At 42.5% G+C, this 19,326-nt stretch overlaps 1 protein-coding gene across 3 annotated transcripts in view; it reads left to right on the forward strand.

The window, feature by feature from the left end:
- AQR (aquarius intron-binding spliceosomal factor) overlaps window positions 1-19,326 on the forward strand; it is a 2,539,865-nt gene that overhangs the window by 1,098,473 nt on the left and 1,422,066 nt on the right. For all 3 annotated transcript variants that reach the window (XM_044073871.1, XM_044073874.1, XM_044073872.1), the window contains one exon: window positions 14,179-14,346. In XM_044073871.1, the coding sequence (XP_043929806.1) occupies window positions 14,179-14,346 (168 nt within the window). The remainder of the gene's footprint in view (window positions 1-14,178; window positions 14,347-19,326) is intronic.

The following is a 19,326-nucleotide window of genomic DNA, read 5'->3' on the forward strand; positions in this document are numbered from 1 at the left end:
AGGGAACCGAAGTAGCTGAGCAATCTGCAGCTTCAGAGGGTGTCTTCAGACCTACCCAGTTAACCATTAAACTCTCTGCTAAGTCTAAGGCCCCTTTAAAAACAAAGAAACAGATACAGTATTCTGCAGGACAGGTTTCCATGCCTAAGAAACAAATGCTCAAAATGGCCGAAGACCTCATCACCCTGATCAGAGGGTCCCATCCACCTCCTGATAAAAGGCCCAAACAGGATGCAGATTATGAATCTTCCGACCAGGTGTCCATTTCTTCAGATTCATCCTCAGACCTAGGATATTCCTTACCCCCTTATGAGGATTCGGATGCTGAGGAATCATTTCCATCAGCCTCTCTGTCTGAGGACTACTCCTTTGGGGAGACCTTACATACCATGAGGGAGCATTTCCATTGGGAAGGCCAGGATTACTCAGAATCCAAGAAAAGGCTCAGAGACTTCCTTTTATTGCCTCAACACAGACCCCTTGCTATTCCGCCAGTGTTAGATATTGTGGATGATGTGTACACTGAATCCAGCTTAAACCCTGACTCCCTACCTCCAGCCCCAGTTAAACCTGATAGATATTACAGAGTCCCTGACTCTCACAAATTTCTGTATAAAAGCCATGTTGCTGACCCTGAAACTATTTCTCAGGGACCCAAAGGGATTAAGGCCTCATCAGCAAAAAACCCTCTTCCCTCTGACAGAGATTCCAGAGCATTAGACAGATGGGGAAAGAAAGTATATATGTCTGCAATCTTAGCAATGAGAGCCTTAAATTGCCAGTTTCACATGCTAAAATATCAGCAATGTTTATTGTTTCAGTTGAAACAAAAGATGCTTCCAGATTCAGATCCTCCTAATTTTAAAGAAATGCAGGATTTATTGCATGCAGCTGAACAAGTGGGAAAACATACTTTGCAATGTGGGTTTGATTCCTTAGAGGCCTCCTGTAGAGCAGCAGTTACAGGCTCTGTCATTAGAAGGCATGCTTGGTTAAAAGAACATAAGTTACCAGATCATGTTAAGGCAAAATTATTGGATGCACCTTTGCAGCGGGATGTGTTGTTTGTAGTTAAGGCAGAGGAGGTATTAAAGAAGATGGAGGATAAGGGAAAATCCATGCAAATGGTGAAAGATTTCTTAAAGGTTCAGCTTCCTTTTTTTAGCAGAAATTGGCCAGCAAAGAATTGGTCCTTTCCAGTCACAGACAGACCTCAAAGAGGCAGATACAGACGTCCAAGAGGTAGAGGTCAAGCACAAGGTCCTTACAGGCCTCGACAATGGGGTACACCAGGCCAGATAGAAGGGGAAGACAGGCCACAACCTTATAAAAAGCAGCCTCAATGACTTCCCACTACAGCTGCCAAACCGTTCTCCCTCGACAATGGGGTACACCAGGCCAGATAGAAGGGGAAGACAGGCCACAACCTTATAAAAAGCAGCCTCAATGACTTCCCACTACAGCTGCCAAACCGTTCTCTCTTGGCAGCCCCCTTAGGAGGAAAACTGGCACTTTTCTATCACAGTTGGCATTGCATCACCAAAGACAAATGGGTTCTCAACATTGTATCTCAAGGTTACAGGTTTCAATTTCACACTTTGCCAAGGTTAAAAGGAATGCCAAATCTACCACCAAATCAATGGGAGAGGCCCAAAAACAAATGACAGCACTCATGGACATGAGAGCTATTCAAAAGGTGCCACCACAGGAGCAAGGACAAGGATTTTATTCAAGACTCTTTCTGGTTCCCAGAAAGGACAAAGCCTGGAGACCCATTCTGGATCTTTCTTCTCTAAACACTTACCTGGATGTTCCGAAATTCAAAATGTTGACACTACAGCAGCTTCTTCCCATGCTGGGCAAGAAAGCTTGGCTCGTGACTTTGGACCTCAAGGTGGCATACCTGCATGTCCCTATCAGACAAAACTGCAGAAGGTACCTCAGATTTCTAGCTGGTTCAATGCACTTTCAATTCTCTGCACTGCCCTTTGGCTTATCCACTGCACCCATGGTCTTCACAAAGTGCCTGGCACCAGTAATTGCATTTTGCAGGCAAAAAGGAATTAAAATGTATCCATACCTGGATGACTGCCTGATTCAAGCAGAGAGCAAGGACATTCTTCTAAAGAATCTGGCATTCGTAAAAAAGTTATTACGTTGCCTGGGGTACACAGTAAACGAAAATAAATCAAAACTAGTGCCCTCACAACAGATAATATTCCTGGGTGCCAGCTTGAACACAACGGCCCAGATGGCTTTTATCTCACACCAGACAAGCACGGACAACTGACTCAATACTTTCAATTGATGGCAACAAAGACCCAACTCCCTGCAAGAAGAATTCTGCAGGCCTTGGACTACATGGCATCTTGCATACTACTAATTCCATATGCCAGACTGCATATGAGGAAACTACAATGGTACCTAAAGAATGTATGGTCTCAAGCACTGTCAAAGTTTGGAAACAGTTATACCACTAATTCCTTGCCTTCAACAGGAGTTTCGATGGTGGGCTCAAGCTTGTCACCTCAACAAGGGACAGCCTTTTACTCAACCCACAGCCAGGCAAACACTGACAACAGATGCATCGGATTACGCCTGGGGAGCACACATGGCAGGAAAATGTATTCAGGGCGAGTGGCCCACAGAGCAAAGGCATCTTCACATCAATCAAAAAGAGATGCTAGCTGTACAAAATGCACTTCCAGCTTTCAAGGACCTGCTGCATCCAGGACAACTACTACTAAAGACAGACAGCACCACAGTTATGTGGTACATAAACAAGCAAGGGGGCACGCACTCCTACCCCCTCTGCAGACAAGCCATGATCTTGTGGAACACAGCTCTAGACTACCAAATTCATCTGCAAGCACAATTCCTGCCAGGAGAGAAAAACACACTGGCAGACGACCTAAGCAGAAACATCATGGATCCCCACGAATGGAAATTGAATCCACAAGTATTCAGAATGATAACACAAAAATGGTGGAGCCCGGACATAGATCTGTTTGCATCCCCAATGAACTGCCAGCTACAGAAGTTCTGCACAAGGATTTATTATCCACAAGCATGGAAAGTGGATGCCCTCTCATTCAGCTGGAAAAACCTGCAAGTATACGCTTTCCCTCCCCTTCCAAAGGTACTCATAAAAGCCAGGCAAGAAGAGCCAAAGATGATCCTGATTGCACCAGACTGGCCACGCCAGCACTGGTACCCAATCTTAAAGAACTTAGCACAAGAACCACCCTGGATTTTGCCTCAAATCCCACATTTGCTGACACAGCAAAACAATCAGATACTTCACAGCCAGCTAAAGACATTAAACCTAGCTGCATGGAAAATTCCTTAGTCAAGCAAGCAATGCCTCTCTCCAAGGCTGTTATGGATGTCATTCTGGAGGCCAGAAGGCCTAGCACCAGGAAAGCCTACTCGGATAAATGGAAGAGATTCTGTGCCTGGAACCAGGCACACAGCCTTGACCCTCTTGTCCCAAACATTCCTCAGATACTTCAATATTTAACTGAGATGCTGGACAAGGGCCTCTCCTTCTCATCAATCAAGATCCACGCCTCAGCCATTTCTGCTCATTACAACACAGATCCACCAATTTTTTCTAATCCTTTGCTCAAACAGTACCTCAGAGGGGCTAAAAACATAAGACCGCCCCGTAGAGCACCTACACCAACTTGGGACCTCAACTTTGTTTTGGAAAAATTAAGTTTACCTCCTTTTGAGCCAGCTAACACAGCAGAATTAAAATACATCTCTTGGAAAACTGCTCTGCTACTGGCAATAACATCATCACGAAGAGTTTCAGAATTACAGGCACTAATGGCAGTGGAACCTTTCCTCATTTTCCACCAGGACAGGGTGTCTTTAAGAACTAACCCTACTTTTATGCCAAAGGTGGTATCAAGTGTGGCTCTAAACCAAACTTTTCATTTGCCAACTTTCTATCCAAAACCACAGAACAAAGGGGTGAGACTACTACATTCTTTGGACATTCACAGGCAGTTACACTTCTACTTGGATAAAACCAAAACTTTCAGAAAATCCTTGGTAGCATATGCTGCAGGAGCACAGGGAAAAGCCATTTCAAAACAGACTATCTCAAAATGGTAGGACATTGTATACATTTCTGCTATACTCACCATGGGAAACCTTTACCTAGCAGCATTAAATCTCACTCCACCAGGGCAACAGCCACTTCAACTGCCTACCTCAGAGGAGTACCTACCAAGGATATTTTGGAAGCAGCAACATGTAGTTCTGTGCATACCTTCACCAAGCATTACCATTTGCCTTTATACTCCCAAATCCAGAGCTGGCTTCGCCACTGCTGTGCTGCAGGGCCTTATAGCCACTCCTAATGCCTTATAGAACCAGCCTCCCTACCTCAGCTTTGGGATTCCACCCAAGTGTAATGACTGCAGCAGTGTAACACGATGAACATAGTACAGTTTTGTACCTACCATAAATGTAGATGTTCGAGTGTAAACATTGCTGCAGTCCAGGTTAACCTCCCTCCTTCCCCTCTTACTTGCTGGTACGTACCTATGCCTTCTACCCTTTACTACCTATGGGGAGTATTTGCTGGTAACTGAAAGTTGTTGTTTGCTTTTCTTATGTATGTTTTATTAGCAATTTCAATTGCCTACCTATTTGGGGACACCTGACATCTGGGGCAAGAAAAACTGAAGAAAATGGTGTCGGATGCATCTTATATACCCCTGTCACACTGACGTCAGGGAGGAGGCGACAGCAACCGACGCCGGACCAAGACTTTGGAACTCAGGCCGGCTGGGGAACCGCCTGACGGCAGGATAACCCAAGTGTAATGACTGCAGCAGTGTTTACACTCGAACATCTACATTTATGGTAGGTACAAAACTGTACTTTCCTCTCATTCCCTGCCTACAACAGGAGTTTCTTTGGTGGGCGGAGACATGTCACCAAAACAAGGGACTGTCATTCACTCTACCCCCTGCCACCCAAACCCTAGCTACAGACGCATCAGACTATGCTTGGAGGGCCCACCTAGCAGGGAGATGCATTCAGGGAGAATGGAGCCCAAACCAAATGCATCTACATATCAACCAGAAAGAAATGCTAGCTGTTCAGAATGCTCTGACAGCCTTCAAGGACTTACTTCATCCAGGACAACTACTGACAGACGGACAACACCACGGTTATGTGGTACATAAGCAGGGGGGTACCCATTCTTACCCCCTTTGCAGACTAGCCATGGCTTTGTGGAACACAGCCTTGACTTACCAAATACATCTTCAAGCTCAGTTCCTGTCAGGAAAGCAAAATACTCTGGCAGACGACCTAATCGGAAATCTTATGGACCCGCACGAATGGAAACTGGATCCACAAATCTTCAGCATGTTAACACAGAAATGGGGAAGCCCAGACATAGATCTATTTGCCTCTCCCCAAAACTATCAGTTGGATAAATTCTGCACAAGAGCTCATCACAAAAAAGCATGGAAAGTGGATGCTCTGTCCTTCAGGTGGAAAAACCTATCAGTCTATGCCTCCCCCCCTCTGCCTCTACTCTCCAAGGTCTTACTAAAAGTCAGACAGGAAAAAACAAAAATTATTCTAATTGCTCTGGACTGGCCTCGCCAACACTGGTAGTCAGGAAAAACCAAAAATTATTCTAATTGCTCCTGACTGGTCTCGCCAACACTGGTACCCGCTTCTAAGGAATATGTCACACCTTCCTCCGTGGTACTTGCCTCAAACACCTCATCTATTGTCTCAACAGAACTATCAAATTCTGCACACTCGGCTCCAAACTCTGAATCTTGCAACATGGCTAATCAACTAATTATTCAAACCACATCTCTCAGTAAACCTGTGATGGATGTAATTTTGGAAGCCAGAAGGCCTAGTACTAGAAAATCTTATGCTGATAAATGGAAGAGATTCTGTGCTTGGAACCAAGCACAAGGAATAAACACAGCAAAGCCCAATATTTCTCAGATTTTACAATACTTAACTGAGATGCTTGACAAGGGCCTGTCTTTTTCATCAATAAAAATCCATGCTTCTGCCATCTTGGCTCATTACAACACAGAGCCCTCCTCTCTTTTCTCATCCACTGCTAAAACAGTATCTCAGAGGGGCCAAAAATTTAAGGCCTCCCAGGAGAGCACCAACTCCTGCATGGGACCTCAATTTTGTGCTGGAAAAACTCACCCTACCTCCTTTTGAACCAGCAGCTACTGCGGATATAAAATTTCTTTCTTGGAAGACAGCTTTTCTTTTGGCAGTCACTTCAGCTAGAAGGGTTTCAGAACTACAGGCTCTCATGGCAGTGGAGCCTTTCATTATCTTTTACCCGGAGAGGATGGCCCTCAGAACTAATCCTTCTTTTATGCCTAAGGTGGTATCCAGTGTGGCTCTTAACCAGACCATTCACCTGCCAACTTTTTTCCCAAATCCGCAGAACAATGGGGAGCGGATTCTGCATTCATTGGATGTACACAGACAACTAAGATTCTACTTAAACAGGACAGAATCTCTAAGTCTGAGCAACTACTGGTAGCATTTGCTGCAGTATCAGAGGGGAAGGCTATATCAAAGCAGACTATTTCTAAGTGGATAAGCCATTGCATTCGTTTCTGCTACTTGCACCATGGTAAACCTGTGCCCAAAGGGATCAGATCCCACTCCACCAGGGCTGCCTCTACTTCAGCAGCTTTTCTCAGAGGGGTCCCTACCAGAGACATTCTAGAAGCTGCTACTTGGAGCTCAGTTCATGCATTCACAAAGCATTATCATTTACCTCTCTTCTCTAAATCCAGGGCAGGCTTTGCCACTGCAGTCCTGCAGGACCTTATAGCTGCTCCTAATGCTGTTTAGTTCCATCCTCCCATCCATAGCTTTGGGATTCTACCCAAATGTAATGACTGCAACAGTGAAACATGAAGAACATAGTACAGTTGTGTACACTTACCATAAATGTAGATGTTCGAGTGTATTCACTGTTGCAGTCTGGGTTAACCACCCGCCAGCCCCCTTTGTATACCTTTTCTTTCCTATACTCAAAAGCCTTTGTGGTGTATTTGCTTTTAGTTGAAGGTAAATGTTATGTTTCTAAGGTGCATTTATATATTTACAGTTTACATATATATTTTTGCTCCCCATTTGGGGGGGCACCTGACATCTGGGGCAAGAAAAACTGATTAAAATGGCGTCGGCTGCATGTTTTATACCCCTGATGACCTGACGTCATGGAAGAGGAGACAGCACCTGACGCAGGACCCAAGACTTTGTTATTCAGGCTGACTGAGGGCAACCTGCCAGCAGATTACCCAAATGTAATGACTGCAACAGTGAATATACTCGAACATCTATATTTATGGTAAGTGTACACAACTGTACTATCCTGGCACCTGACAGAGGCAGCTGACTGTAATTTTCTCCTTGTTCAGCCTGCTGAGTGGGACATCAGTGTGCCTGATGAGTCACCTGTGACTAAAGTGTTGGGTACGTTGTCTTGCCTTAGGGGCTGTTGTTGGGTGGAGCACTGGTGTTGTGAGCTATGTGATACTTTGGTTGTGATTGGTGTCTGTTTGTGTTTCAGCTTCGGAGGTCCTTGTTGCTTGGGCAGGTTAATTTTAAGGGCCTCCACATATGTGGATTTAGTGTTGCTATGTGTGGGTGTTGGTGGTGAGGGTTTTGAAGGACTATTTGTTGCTTGAAGTGTAGTGCGGGTGTTAACCTTCTCCTTTTAATTGTCTAGCACAATCTTGGCTGGAGAGAGCTTTGCTTCCAGTTTGGCTATGTAAGTGCATCTTTCACCCGGACATATGACTCTGGTGACCCGAGATCAATTTGTTGCTCAGTTGACTGTTGATGCTGGCAGGTGAGAATGAACGTGTCTATCTTTGGATGAAATAAGTAAGCAGCTTGCCACAGAATGCATCAGAATCCGGGTTAGGATACAAACTACATGTTCTCATTTGCGGGGATGCTGGTGAGGACACCAGCAACTCCCTTGATTGCTTGAATGGCAGCACCCCACACACATACTACCCAAACAGCTATCACCTTTGTGGTTATGCAGGACTTTTCACCACTTAGAAATTAATAGGCTCAATTCCAGTTGCTAGAGGATTGATGGACAGCAGATATGGGGGGCAAAAAGCACCCTTGGCAAAATATCATGCTCTACCAAATGTGCTCCAATAATCTCAGTTGTCTCCCCTCCAGACATCTCCTTTCCTCCACATATGGTTCTGTCACTTTTTCTGTTTGTAATCCTGTTACTTTCCACTTCCCTTAAGCTTCCTAGCCAGTAGCTTATATCTGCCTTATCCTTCCCCATGCCACCTGTCTCCTAATTCACTCCTATGCTCCCTTGCCCTCCTCTGAACCTAGTTTTCCTCTTAAATTATTTTATTTTCATCTGTTGTTTCTTTCCCAAACCAGAGGGCAAGACGTACCTGCTTGTGTCTTCCTGAATTTACCCTCCCGCTATCAAATTTGACAGGCCATTTCTTTTCTCTGCACACTGTTTTCACATGCTCACCTCTCCATGCTGTTTTTGAGTGCTTTCTACCTTGTGTGACATTTAACCCCTGACATGCAGTTTTCATTTATCATCTCAGCTTCCATGTATTCAGTGCAGCTTTCTTGGGGCTGAGCACCCTCCACAATCGCAGGCATTTCTTCTGTACAGATCATCCTTCTCAAAATCCCAGTCAAATAGTGGCCAAGCCATGTCATGATCCATCCCCAGTCGGACACTGCCCAAACCATGTCTTGATCCATCCGCAGTTAGACACTGTCCAAGCCATGTCATGATCCATCCCCAGTCAGACACTGGCTAAGCCATGTCATGATCCATCCCCAATCGGACACAGCCCAAACCATGTCTTGATCCATCCCCAGTCAGCCACTGCCCAAGTCATGTCACGATCCATTTCACTTCTTTACTCTCCCTTTACCTTTTTAACATCCCCAGTATGTATTCCCAGTATCCACACAGTCTGTCAGTAGCCTATTTAATCTGTTGGCCTGTACCTTGTCACATGTAGAAATGTTGAAACTTATTTCATTCCCTTTTGGCTCAAGTCACCAGGCCACACACTTTTGTATTACTGCTCACTGCCACCTATGATGTATCATAGAACTCTATTTCCCAAAGAACCTGTTTACCTCCCTTAATATCTCTTCATTTTCCTTAGTCAACCCCTAAACTGATCCCATCTTAAGGCTATCAGAATTGTCGTCAGTCTAACCAGGACCCACCATTCTACCTCATCCCACCAGGCCATTCAGCTATGGGTAATAGAAAGGTTAATCTTTTTCCTTCTTGAAATTTTTGATGCCTGCACATGTTTAAATCCTTTTCTGCACAGCTTTTTCTTGTTCTTCTACTTTGTCAGCAAACCATCATTCTACCATTTTAGTCACTGTCTTTTCTTTCATGCAGTTTCCCCTAAAGATTGTCTCCTGGGATCCTATGTGTATGCACCTGCCTTTCCAGTCTAGCCAGGATTCTTTCTCTCTGTTTTAATGGGGATATCCATCCCTCTCACACATTTGTTGTTGCTGCCACTACCTCTCATGATCACTGTCAGACTTCCAACTTTTCTTTAACCCACAGCTACTCTGAATTGCTAGATGACGTACATCACTACTGCCCCTGCCTGTCTGCAGAATGCGTAAGTTCACCTCCCTTTGCACAACTCGTTAGTCTACTAGTCTGCTGAGTCCTAGCCTTAATCTTATCTCCTTTCAGTTTCCCTCCTTCCTGTCACATATGCTGCCCCTGAGTCTTTGGCCTACATCTTTCACCCAGTATCTTATGCAATCTCCAGATCATCCTCCCCTGTACTTAACTGTTCTTCTAAGGCTAAATCTAGCTTTGTCTTGTGTCATGACTTAACTTCCATCCCCTGCTGTAAGCTTGCCTGTTAGCATTTCCCTTTGGGCCTCATTGCTTTCTTTCTGACCCATGATCAACAACCCCTTGCCATTGCCCACCCACTGCCCTTCCTGTCAACCTGCAAAAGAAGCATGTTAGTTACAAATGCATTAGCACTTAGTGTCATCCTTCCGTAGCACTTACAGCTAATATATTATATATGGGTATGTATTGAGTTTCATTATTTGACTGTTGCAATGTTTGCACCCAAAGCAGTTATGAATACACATAGTACTCTTTTCATAAGTCTTGCAGAAAAAAAGCTGCATTTTGTTGCAGCATTCTTTTGTCTGAAAAACAGGCTGTGAAGCAAAGTGGTCTGTAAACACAGCCATCTTGAGCCTGCAGCAAGCAAGAAGACAAAAGATTAAAAAGCCAAAGAACAACCTCTGTCTTTCTGTTTTTTCACAGCTGTCACAAGCTTCAGTGACTATCCTGTCCTGTTGATTAACCTTCATCTCTGTCATGTAAACTACTTTATTCCATGCTCCACCAGTTTGTAGCTGATATTATACTCCACATTTCACTTGGCTCCATATGCTTGTGTTTTCCTACTACACCTAGCCCCAGCTTTTATTTGCACCACTTCCTAACCGCACTACCTTAGATTCCCCCTTTTGTGTTGTCTCCACGCACACACAACTTTCATGCAACAAGATAATATCTATGAGCTAGATACCCTCCCATTAAATATATACTTGATCTTTTGACTTGACTAGAATTATTTTCGAAGGGAGGTGCGGTATGTTAACTGAAGGTGGAATAAAGGGTTTTAAGTTTAGGGAGCAAGAAGGGAGTTTAGGTTATAGGAGCACTAGGTGAATTTTAGGTTGATAGAAGAAGATTGGAGTTTTAGGTTTTGTGAATGATTGTGCAGTTTTGGTTTAGGAAGGGGTTGGAGTTTTAGGCTTAGGGAGCAATCAGGGACATTTAGGGTAAGGGACTCAAAAGTTAGATTGGGAACTGGATGGATGTTTTAGGTTTAGTTGCTATTAGGGCTGTGTAGTTTATAGGACAAGGTGATGGGAGGGCTGTGTAAAAATAGGCTAGTGGGAGTTCGAGCACTTGCTTTTTCGAGCAGGTGGCAGTGAAGTGGGTGTGTCATGAGCTACTAACTTGAGTATTTGTAGCAAACCCTATCATTTAGTGCCGATGCTTTCTGATTCCTGTTAAAGTGTAAATTATCAATCTTTACCTTTTTCCCACAGTTTGTTCAGTTCATATTATGATTATGACTTACTCAGATTAGGTCTAAATATATATAAATACTCATAATGTAGCCAAACTAATAAATTAGTTATTTTACTTGTTCATACCCAAGATCTAAAAGCTTAACTTGCTTGTGAGTAATCACTCTTTTTATAAAAGAATGCCGTAATTTATGTGGTACAACATTACATCATAGGTATTACTGTTTTATTACTGTTGTGTAATGGTACTATGCCATATAAGAATTTTTACATGAATTGCTGCCTTCTGAATGTTCAGACATAATTCATTGTATACTTGCATTCTGTCTTGGCTTTGTACCTAAGCAGCCTTTAAAACTGTTATGTTCAAGCTTGTTAAGAAAGGCCACTGTACTCTGCTTTTGATGATCAGTATCTTTTACATCTAATCTGTATAAAAAAAAAAAAGAAATATGAATTTTAGTTTGCTGCCTCATCATTGAGTTATAAATAACCAGCATTTTAAAAGTGGAGGTGTAGTAAGTATGGCACTGTTTTAAAGTAAAAAAAATGTAGATATGATGCATATTCTTAGTTTTAATGTCTGTTGTAAGAGGAGCTAACAGCGTATTCGTTTTTTTTAATGATGTGCCAGCTCACCTGTCCTGGTGTGGGCCAAGAGACTGGACACTCTAACCTTGCTGAAAAAAGAGCATGGTATGGAGCACCAGGATGACCTACTGCAGATGAAAGTTCTTGACATAACTGCATGGTAGTACTTTGAAGATGGCATTGTGGGTTGGGCATAATAAAGTTTCCTGCTAGTTGAATGCCCTAATCGCCTCTCTGTCTGCTCCTCAGGATTCCAGAATTGTTCTCCCCACCTAATAATGCCCTGATTTGGGATAACCCAGATAGTGCTTTCTTGGAAATAGAAACTGAGAGGGCACACCCTGACATGACAAATGATAGCTGGGATTATCAAATATAAAAGTGGAAAAAAAAATAATAATTAAAAAAAAAAAAAAAAAAAAAAAGTACTTCCGTATTATCGCAACCACATTTCCAACAGGAAAACTGGCTGTTTTCCAAGCCGTAGTCTGGGCGATCAAAGTAGTAAAAGTTTCTAATGAGGACACTATAACAGTCCTTACGACATCTTTCTACCTTTCTGGCCGATAAATAAATACACAGTTTTCCTATTTTTCTTGAGGGTAGTCGTGCGGACAAACATGCAACCCTGACTGTCGTAACCCCCTAATGAGTTTTATTCATTCTTGCATGGCACCTGTTTGACCCAACAACTTTTTATCCCTTACACAGACCTTTGCATTTCTGTACACAGAACACACTGGTCAGTTCATAAAAATCGGTGGTGAAATCTGCCATCCTAACCATGCCTGTGAAGCGTGCACAACCATCCATGAAGTCTGCCTTTGCTATTGTTTTGTCACTGTGTAACACGTACAACCTGCATTTTTGGACCAAACAATTGAGGACATCAGTCAGCAGAGGAATCAGAAATCTTTCAGGTTCCTATTTCATATCCTTCATGACACTTTTGTCACTGCAAAGATTTTATTGCACCATGTAAGTTTATAACAGCAATGTTTAAAAATTGCTGTCTGGTTTGAGGCATTTCTCCTGAGGTGTTTTTGACTTGTCTGTGGAATTCTTTAAGAAAGCAGTTGACACATGTCTCCTAATGACATAACACAATGGCAAAACTACTTCAGGGCCTGATTAACCACAAATAACAGCACTTTGGCTAAAAACATTTACAGAGGATATCTTGACATGGTTTATGCTAAAGACACATACATACATTGCAATCGCCTGCTACATTTAGAATATAAGGTAGTGAGTCTGGAATGTGGTTGCAATAATACGTAAGTACCAAAAATAATAAAAAAAAATAAGCAAATCGGACAGTTAAGAAGGAGTGCATCCTTCTCCTATAGAAGTAGTGTTACTGTAAATATGTATATATTTTTTAGTTTAATTAGTATTCTTGAAAAGCTTTAATCAGCTTTGAAATGCAGGTTTGATAAATTATACAGTTATCCAAGATTCTGTTTTAAAACAGAAAAAATTAACTTATGCAGTATGATTGACAAGAAAATGATTGCATTTTGTAAGAAAATCCATATGGGTATCCTTACCTAGTAATGCTATTGTCTTGTCTCCTACTTGCTGTGTGTTATTGTACTTCTTTCCACACTCTAGTAACAAATCTTGTAACAGGGCATGAATTATCAGTTATGTCTTAGAACTGAACATAAATGTTCATAAAGGACAGCAACTTGCTCCTGTCAGTTGATATTGCAAGAGACAGTTATTAGTTGTAGGTATTGCACTGTGTATTTATTGCTGAGGGCAAGCATTGTGCTGAAACAGAATTGTGTTCACATTATCTCATTTATTGGACATTATTATATTTCTTGCATGCAGATACTACAGTTTCCATGTTTAAAATAGTGATAGAGTGCAGTGCTAGCAGTTGTTACTACCCCTGCCCTCGTTATTCTTTGTAGCTGTGGATTAACGACCCACTCTGTTATATATCCAGGCTGAATCCCAGAGATAATTATCTATTCCAAGAAATTCTGAAACAAATGTCTGTTGATCTTAACTGTCCTTAAGTGGAGGTTTTCAAACCTACTGCTACTGTATACACATGCTTTAACAGGCAGTTTTACTTGGTGTAAGATTGGATGCTTATTGGTGATGGTGGCACCCTGCCAAAAGTTGTCAACGTTAGCAGTCATCCTGGATTTTAGAATGCTGACCACATAAGTGTGTTTCCATCTTTTTTTTTCATATTGCTGGTATTGTCAGGCCTTAGAGAGATTTCCATATTTGAGAAAGTTCTCAACAGAAACGACCTGCCAGAGCACAGTACCTTGGCAGTAGTACTTGTAGCCTTCATTGACTCTAAGCTACTTTGTTTGCACTTTTTCTTTCACACAAGCATATATTATGTAAAACAAGATTGTAAACTGATTCATAAGACCCAGTAGGATGCTAACTTTTTGTTGCACTGCCTATTTTTATTTTAACCAGGTCTACGTAAGCATGATGTGTGCTTTCTGATTACGGTACGTCCAACTCAACCTTATGGCACAAGACTTGACTGGAAAAAAAGTTTTGTGGAGCAGACTGGCCTGATTTATGTGCGAGGTTGTGAGGTACAAGGCATGCTGGATGACAAGGGACGAGTTATTGAGGAAGGTCAGAAAAACAACAAACTGGAAATGTTTCATTTTTACTGTTAGTGGATTATGATGTGAGCTTTTGTATGTCTAACTTTTGGTAACTATTACTGTCATGATCTGTGAATGCTAACATTTATTCTTGCTTTCGTTTTGATTCCATTTCTTCTTTTTTTAGTGTTTCGCCTGGAAGTCAAGAATCTTTCTTGCATTACTTTTCTCTATGCTTTACATTTGAGTAAGTGAAACTGAGTTAAACTACCAAGAGACATTGCTGGGGATACCTGTTCTGTGGCACACAGAAGGGTCCACTGCTGATATTGCCTTTTCCCAATGCAGATTTTTCTGTTCTGAAGATGGAATCAGATCTGTGTTTTATGGAGAAGTTTAATCTTGGGCTTTACTGTAATGCATTGGCTTGTATGTTTGTTAAGAATTAAATGAGGTGAGCCAGCTCGATGGAGTAGAAAGATAAAGCCTTGATTACACTGCAGATGACCCATGTTCGAATGAAGATTTGGGAACTTGTAGGACCTGGCCAGGGAGGATTAGAATCAGATTCTGAGAGAGAGAGGTGGCCGTGGATTGTCATAAGTGTAATTTATAATGGGTGCACTATAAGTTACCTGCTAGAGTTCAAGCCTGCATAGTCTGAGCTGCTATCATTAGAGACCACAGTAGTGTAACTCAGAGGAGCCAAGATAGGAAGGGACGGTAGTTCCCAGGGAGAGGAAGCGGATCCATTTCTTACCACTCAGCTCTAGACTGGGAATGGGAAAGCTGATCAGAATTCTTGACTGAAAGAATGGGTAGTAGGGCTCTCATCTTGCCTGGGAATGCCTGGTTGCCATACTCTTGTAACAAATGGATTGGGTGTAGGTAGTGTGGTAATGGAACCAGCAGGCAAAGTCTTACGGAGTGGGAATAAAATAGACCTGAATGAGATTTTGGGAGGACATTCAAAATCAAATGAATCAAAAAAACTTAAGAAAAATGTTTGTCATTTTGTAAGCAGCATCAACATTGCTAGTTTCCTGTATGAGGTATGTCATCTCATTGCTGTAGGAATTCTCCTTTTTTTATGTAAATGTCATTGGTCTTGCTCTTTATTGTGTTGAAGCAACCTTTGAGACCTTCTCAAGCCCTTTTCCCCATCTTTGTTTGAGGAAAAGTGATAGAACTGCTGACTGCCTATCAATCATTCCATGGGGGCACTAACATACTTAACTGAATCTTTCTCAGCAAGCCTTCATCAGTGGCGCTTACCTACAGTAAAGCTCATTTGGAGTGGTACTCATGATTATTTATTGAAGCTAAAGCCTAACACCAACATGAACATTTTCCTGAATGTTTTTTTCTTAAGAATCTGTTGGTTTAGTGTTTGTACAACAGTCTACAGACTAGCAGTTATCTCAACACTGGAACCAAGAGATCTCTGTATACACCAGGTAATAAATGACACTAAGTGGAGAGAGAGAGAGGTCTATTACCCTGTGCCTTCCCTTGCTCTAGCATAGACTTCCCTTGATTGTCAAGTAATGGAACTCTCTCTGTCTTCTAACTTAGCTTAGACAAATGGATGAGTGCCCTAAAATACACCGCAGAATTTAACATGCCTTGCTCTTCTTGAAAAGGTTGGCAGATCCTGAGGGTGGTTATTGCAAGGCAATTTGTTGAGTAGCCTGTATTTCCTATGATTACTATGGTAAGTACCAAAGGTAATCGATTTTAATTATCATTAATTAATTTTTGATGTAGCAGAAGTACATTTTTTAAATTAAGAAAATTCTGATATTTTAAGAACTGCAATAGATAAGTAGTGAAAATGTCTTTCCTCAAAATTAAAATTTTTATTGTTATAGCACATAGTACAAGTCAATAGTAAGTAGAACTCACTATGTGTTTTGAACTAAGTACTGACTACCACATGATAGAGAAGTAATAGTAATAAAAATAAAGCAGTCATTTTGTTGTAGCAGTCATGAGTAATGTCCTTTGCTCTTTGGGAGGGTCATTGTAATAAGAAATCGTAATGTATAGGTTTAACTACCATCTGTTTGTGTTTGTTTGTTCTGATTTCCTGCCAAGGAGTGTATCATATAACTGATTTAGTTTCATACTCTCCCTCCATATTGGTATCCTGTTCTTAGACTTGGTAACTTTGCAGTTCCCCGCCCCTGCTGTAAATTTGATCTGGGACACTCCTCCCAGTCTAGTGTCATTAGCTCATTCTACCTAATACAGAGAGGACATTTGAGAAGGCCAACCCACTTAGTTTCTTAACCTTGAATTATATTCTGCTCCTCCTTTCTCCCTTTCCATGTTACTTAAAAACAATTCTAAGCTTGTTTCCTGCCTTTCCTGTAACTAGTCTAGTCCAGATACAGATTTGATGTATCCAGGACTGTTTGTAAGCTTCTGAGCCCCCAAAACCTTTCTGTGTTGGAGGGAAGCCTTCTAGCTTATCAGTGGGAGTGGTAAGCACTATGTAGTCTATCTACCACAAAAGGAGTGGTTTCTGGCCCAGAAATTGTAGTATATTGGCCGTTTGGGCAGTTTTTCCATCTCTTTCAACTTTCTGGTTTAAAAGCCCGCGTTTGTGCTTTTCCCACCTTTCCTGTAACTAGTCTAGCCAGGATACAGATTTGCTGCATCCAGGACTGTTTGTAAGCTTCTGAGCGGTGCCAAAGTCTGCTCTTCAAATTTTCCCTTAGATCTACTAGTTCTCTCCTCTCCTGCACTTTTACTAGCTTATTAGTCTAGCACTTTACCCGACTTCTTGTAGCAATTATTGTAGCACACAAAAGTGCTACCAGCACTAAACGTTCTAGAAGGAAACAGCTCCAGTATTTATAATTAATGCCCACCCCTCCAGGCATGTCTAAAGGTCAGTTCCCTGTGCTTTCTCCTGTTAACTTGGTGAACTAGGGCATCCTGAGGCAATATAGCAACTGCCTCATGTACACTGACAACCCTCTCCTCTTACCTCCCAGCACTCAAACTTGTGAGAGATGTACTTATATAGCCAAATTGGAAGCCATGCACTCTCCAGCCAAGACTGGATTAGCTGGTCAAGAGGAGAAGGTCAACACTTGCACCACACCACATGGAAATCATAGCCTTCCAGAACACACACCAGCACTGCCTTCACATAAAAACACAAACCACACACCCACCTTCGTGGAGGCTGTCAATAAAAATCTACCCAATCATCAGAGGCCTCCAAGGCAGAAATGCACTCGACCACCACAACACAACACTAGTAACGAGACACATAACTCTCCTAAACAGTGTGCCACTCAACCAAAGCCCCTAAGGCAAAACAGTATGCCCAACACACTTGTCATAGGTGACTCGATAGTGAGGCACACTGATGTCCCACTCACTAAGTCGAGTAAGGAGAAAGTAACAGTCAGCTGCCTGGCAGGCACCAGGATCCGCCACATAACGCACGCACTCAGGTCCCTCAACAACAGGTACAAATATGACTCTGTCATTGTACATTTGGGTATGAATGACCTGAGATGTACCTCCCTGGACTACATGAAAAGAGACATGGAGGAGCTCTCGGATTATGAAGCCCAGGTGGGTATGACCCTAGCCCTGAGCAGCATCCTACCATCACCCAGAATGATACCACAGTACAAACAGAAAATGATTGAATTCAACAGTTGGCTAAGTTTCTGGTGTCATTCTAAGGGGATCCAGTATCTGTCTGCCTGGAATGACATGATTGAAATACCTCGATGCTTTGCCAGAGATGGCCTGCATCTGTCACCACTGGGATTCCGGATACTGGCCAAGGCTCTTGCCACCCCTGTAGTGCCTTTTTTAGGTGGTGTTCCAAAGACCAAATTACCACCATAACAGCTACAAACAAATGCAATCTGAGGGTCATGCTGCTCAATGCTAGAAGTCTAAATCTGAAAAATGCACTCGCTCGAAGCACTCCTTAAAATGGAGAACATCGACATTTGTGCCGTAATAGAGACCTGGTTCAAGGCAGCAGAAAGTTCCCCTACTCTACCAGGCTATAACTCATTCCACACCTTTCGGCCCCAGAACTTGGACCAAAACTCCAAAGGCAGTGGTGTTTCCATATTCATAAAGGATGCGCACACCTCCAGACTGGTAGCCCAACATAACGCATTTAAGATATTCAGGTGCAGCTAACATTGGATAAGACAGCAATTCAGGTCCTAGCCTGCTGTAGGTCCCCAACCATGTCCCAAGACTCACACTCCACATTCCTAAGCACCCTGGAGAATATTAGGATCCTAACTAATGCTCTCATACTAGGCAACTTCAGCTACCCCTCCATTAACTGGGAAAAGTACTCATACCAATACACTTGCCCAGCATTTCCTGGAATTCATTAATTCCAATGCCCTGGACTAGCTCATTCTTATCTCCAGAGGTAGCAACATCCTTGACCTGATCATTGCTAACATGGGCGACCGTTGCTCTACACCAGTAGTCAACTCCTTCCTGGTTAGATCTGACCACAAACGAATCACCTTGGAAATCCACCCCCCCCCCCCCCCACCGCAAAGGTAACCACCATGAAAAACTTCTCCAAAGCTAAATTTGGGCTCCTAAAAACAGAGGTGGCTAACTTCACGGCACCCATGCAAATGGAGATCAGTTGCATGACCACCAAATTATACACCAATGCACTGTACGAACACGTACACAAATGCATGGATCTCACCATACCCAAGAGAACCAAGACGAGCTTCTCCAAAAAAAGGAAGCTAATCTGGTGGTCCCCTTCCATAAACAAAGTCTACAACAGAAGAAGAAACTGATGCAGAATAAGGTGAAGTCCCAAGACTGGAAAAACTCGCTTATCAGCCTCAACAAAAAGTTAAGATCCCTCATCAAATCCTCTAAAGCTAGCTATGAAAATAGAATTGCAGCAGATAGTAAAGACAACCACAAGACCTTCTACAGTTAAGTAAAGAATCTTCACGGCAATACCCAGATTTGCTCTGAGCTA

Source organism: Protopterus annectens, chromosome 6.part0 (genome assembly GCF_019279795.1).
Source record: "Protopterus annectens isolate FY-2018-M chromosome 6.part0, PAN1.0, whole genome shotgun sequence".
In the NCBI taxonomy this organism is placed as follows: Eukaryota; Metazoa; Chordata; order Ceratodontiformes; family Protopteridae; genus Protopterus; species Protopterus annectens.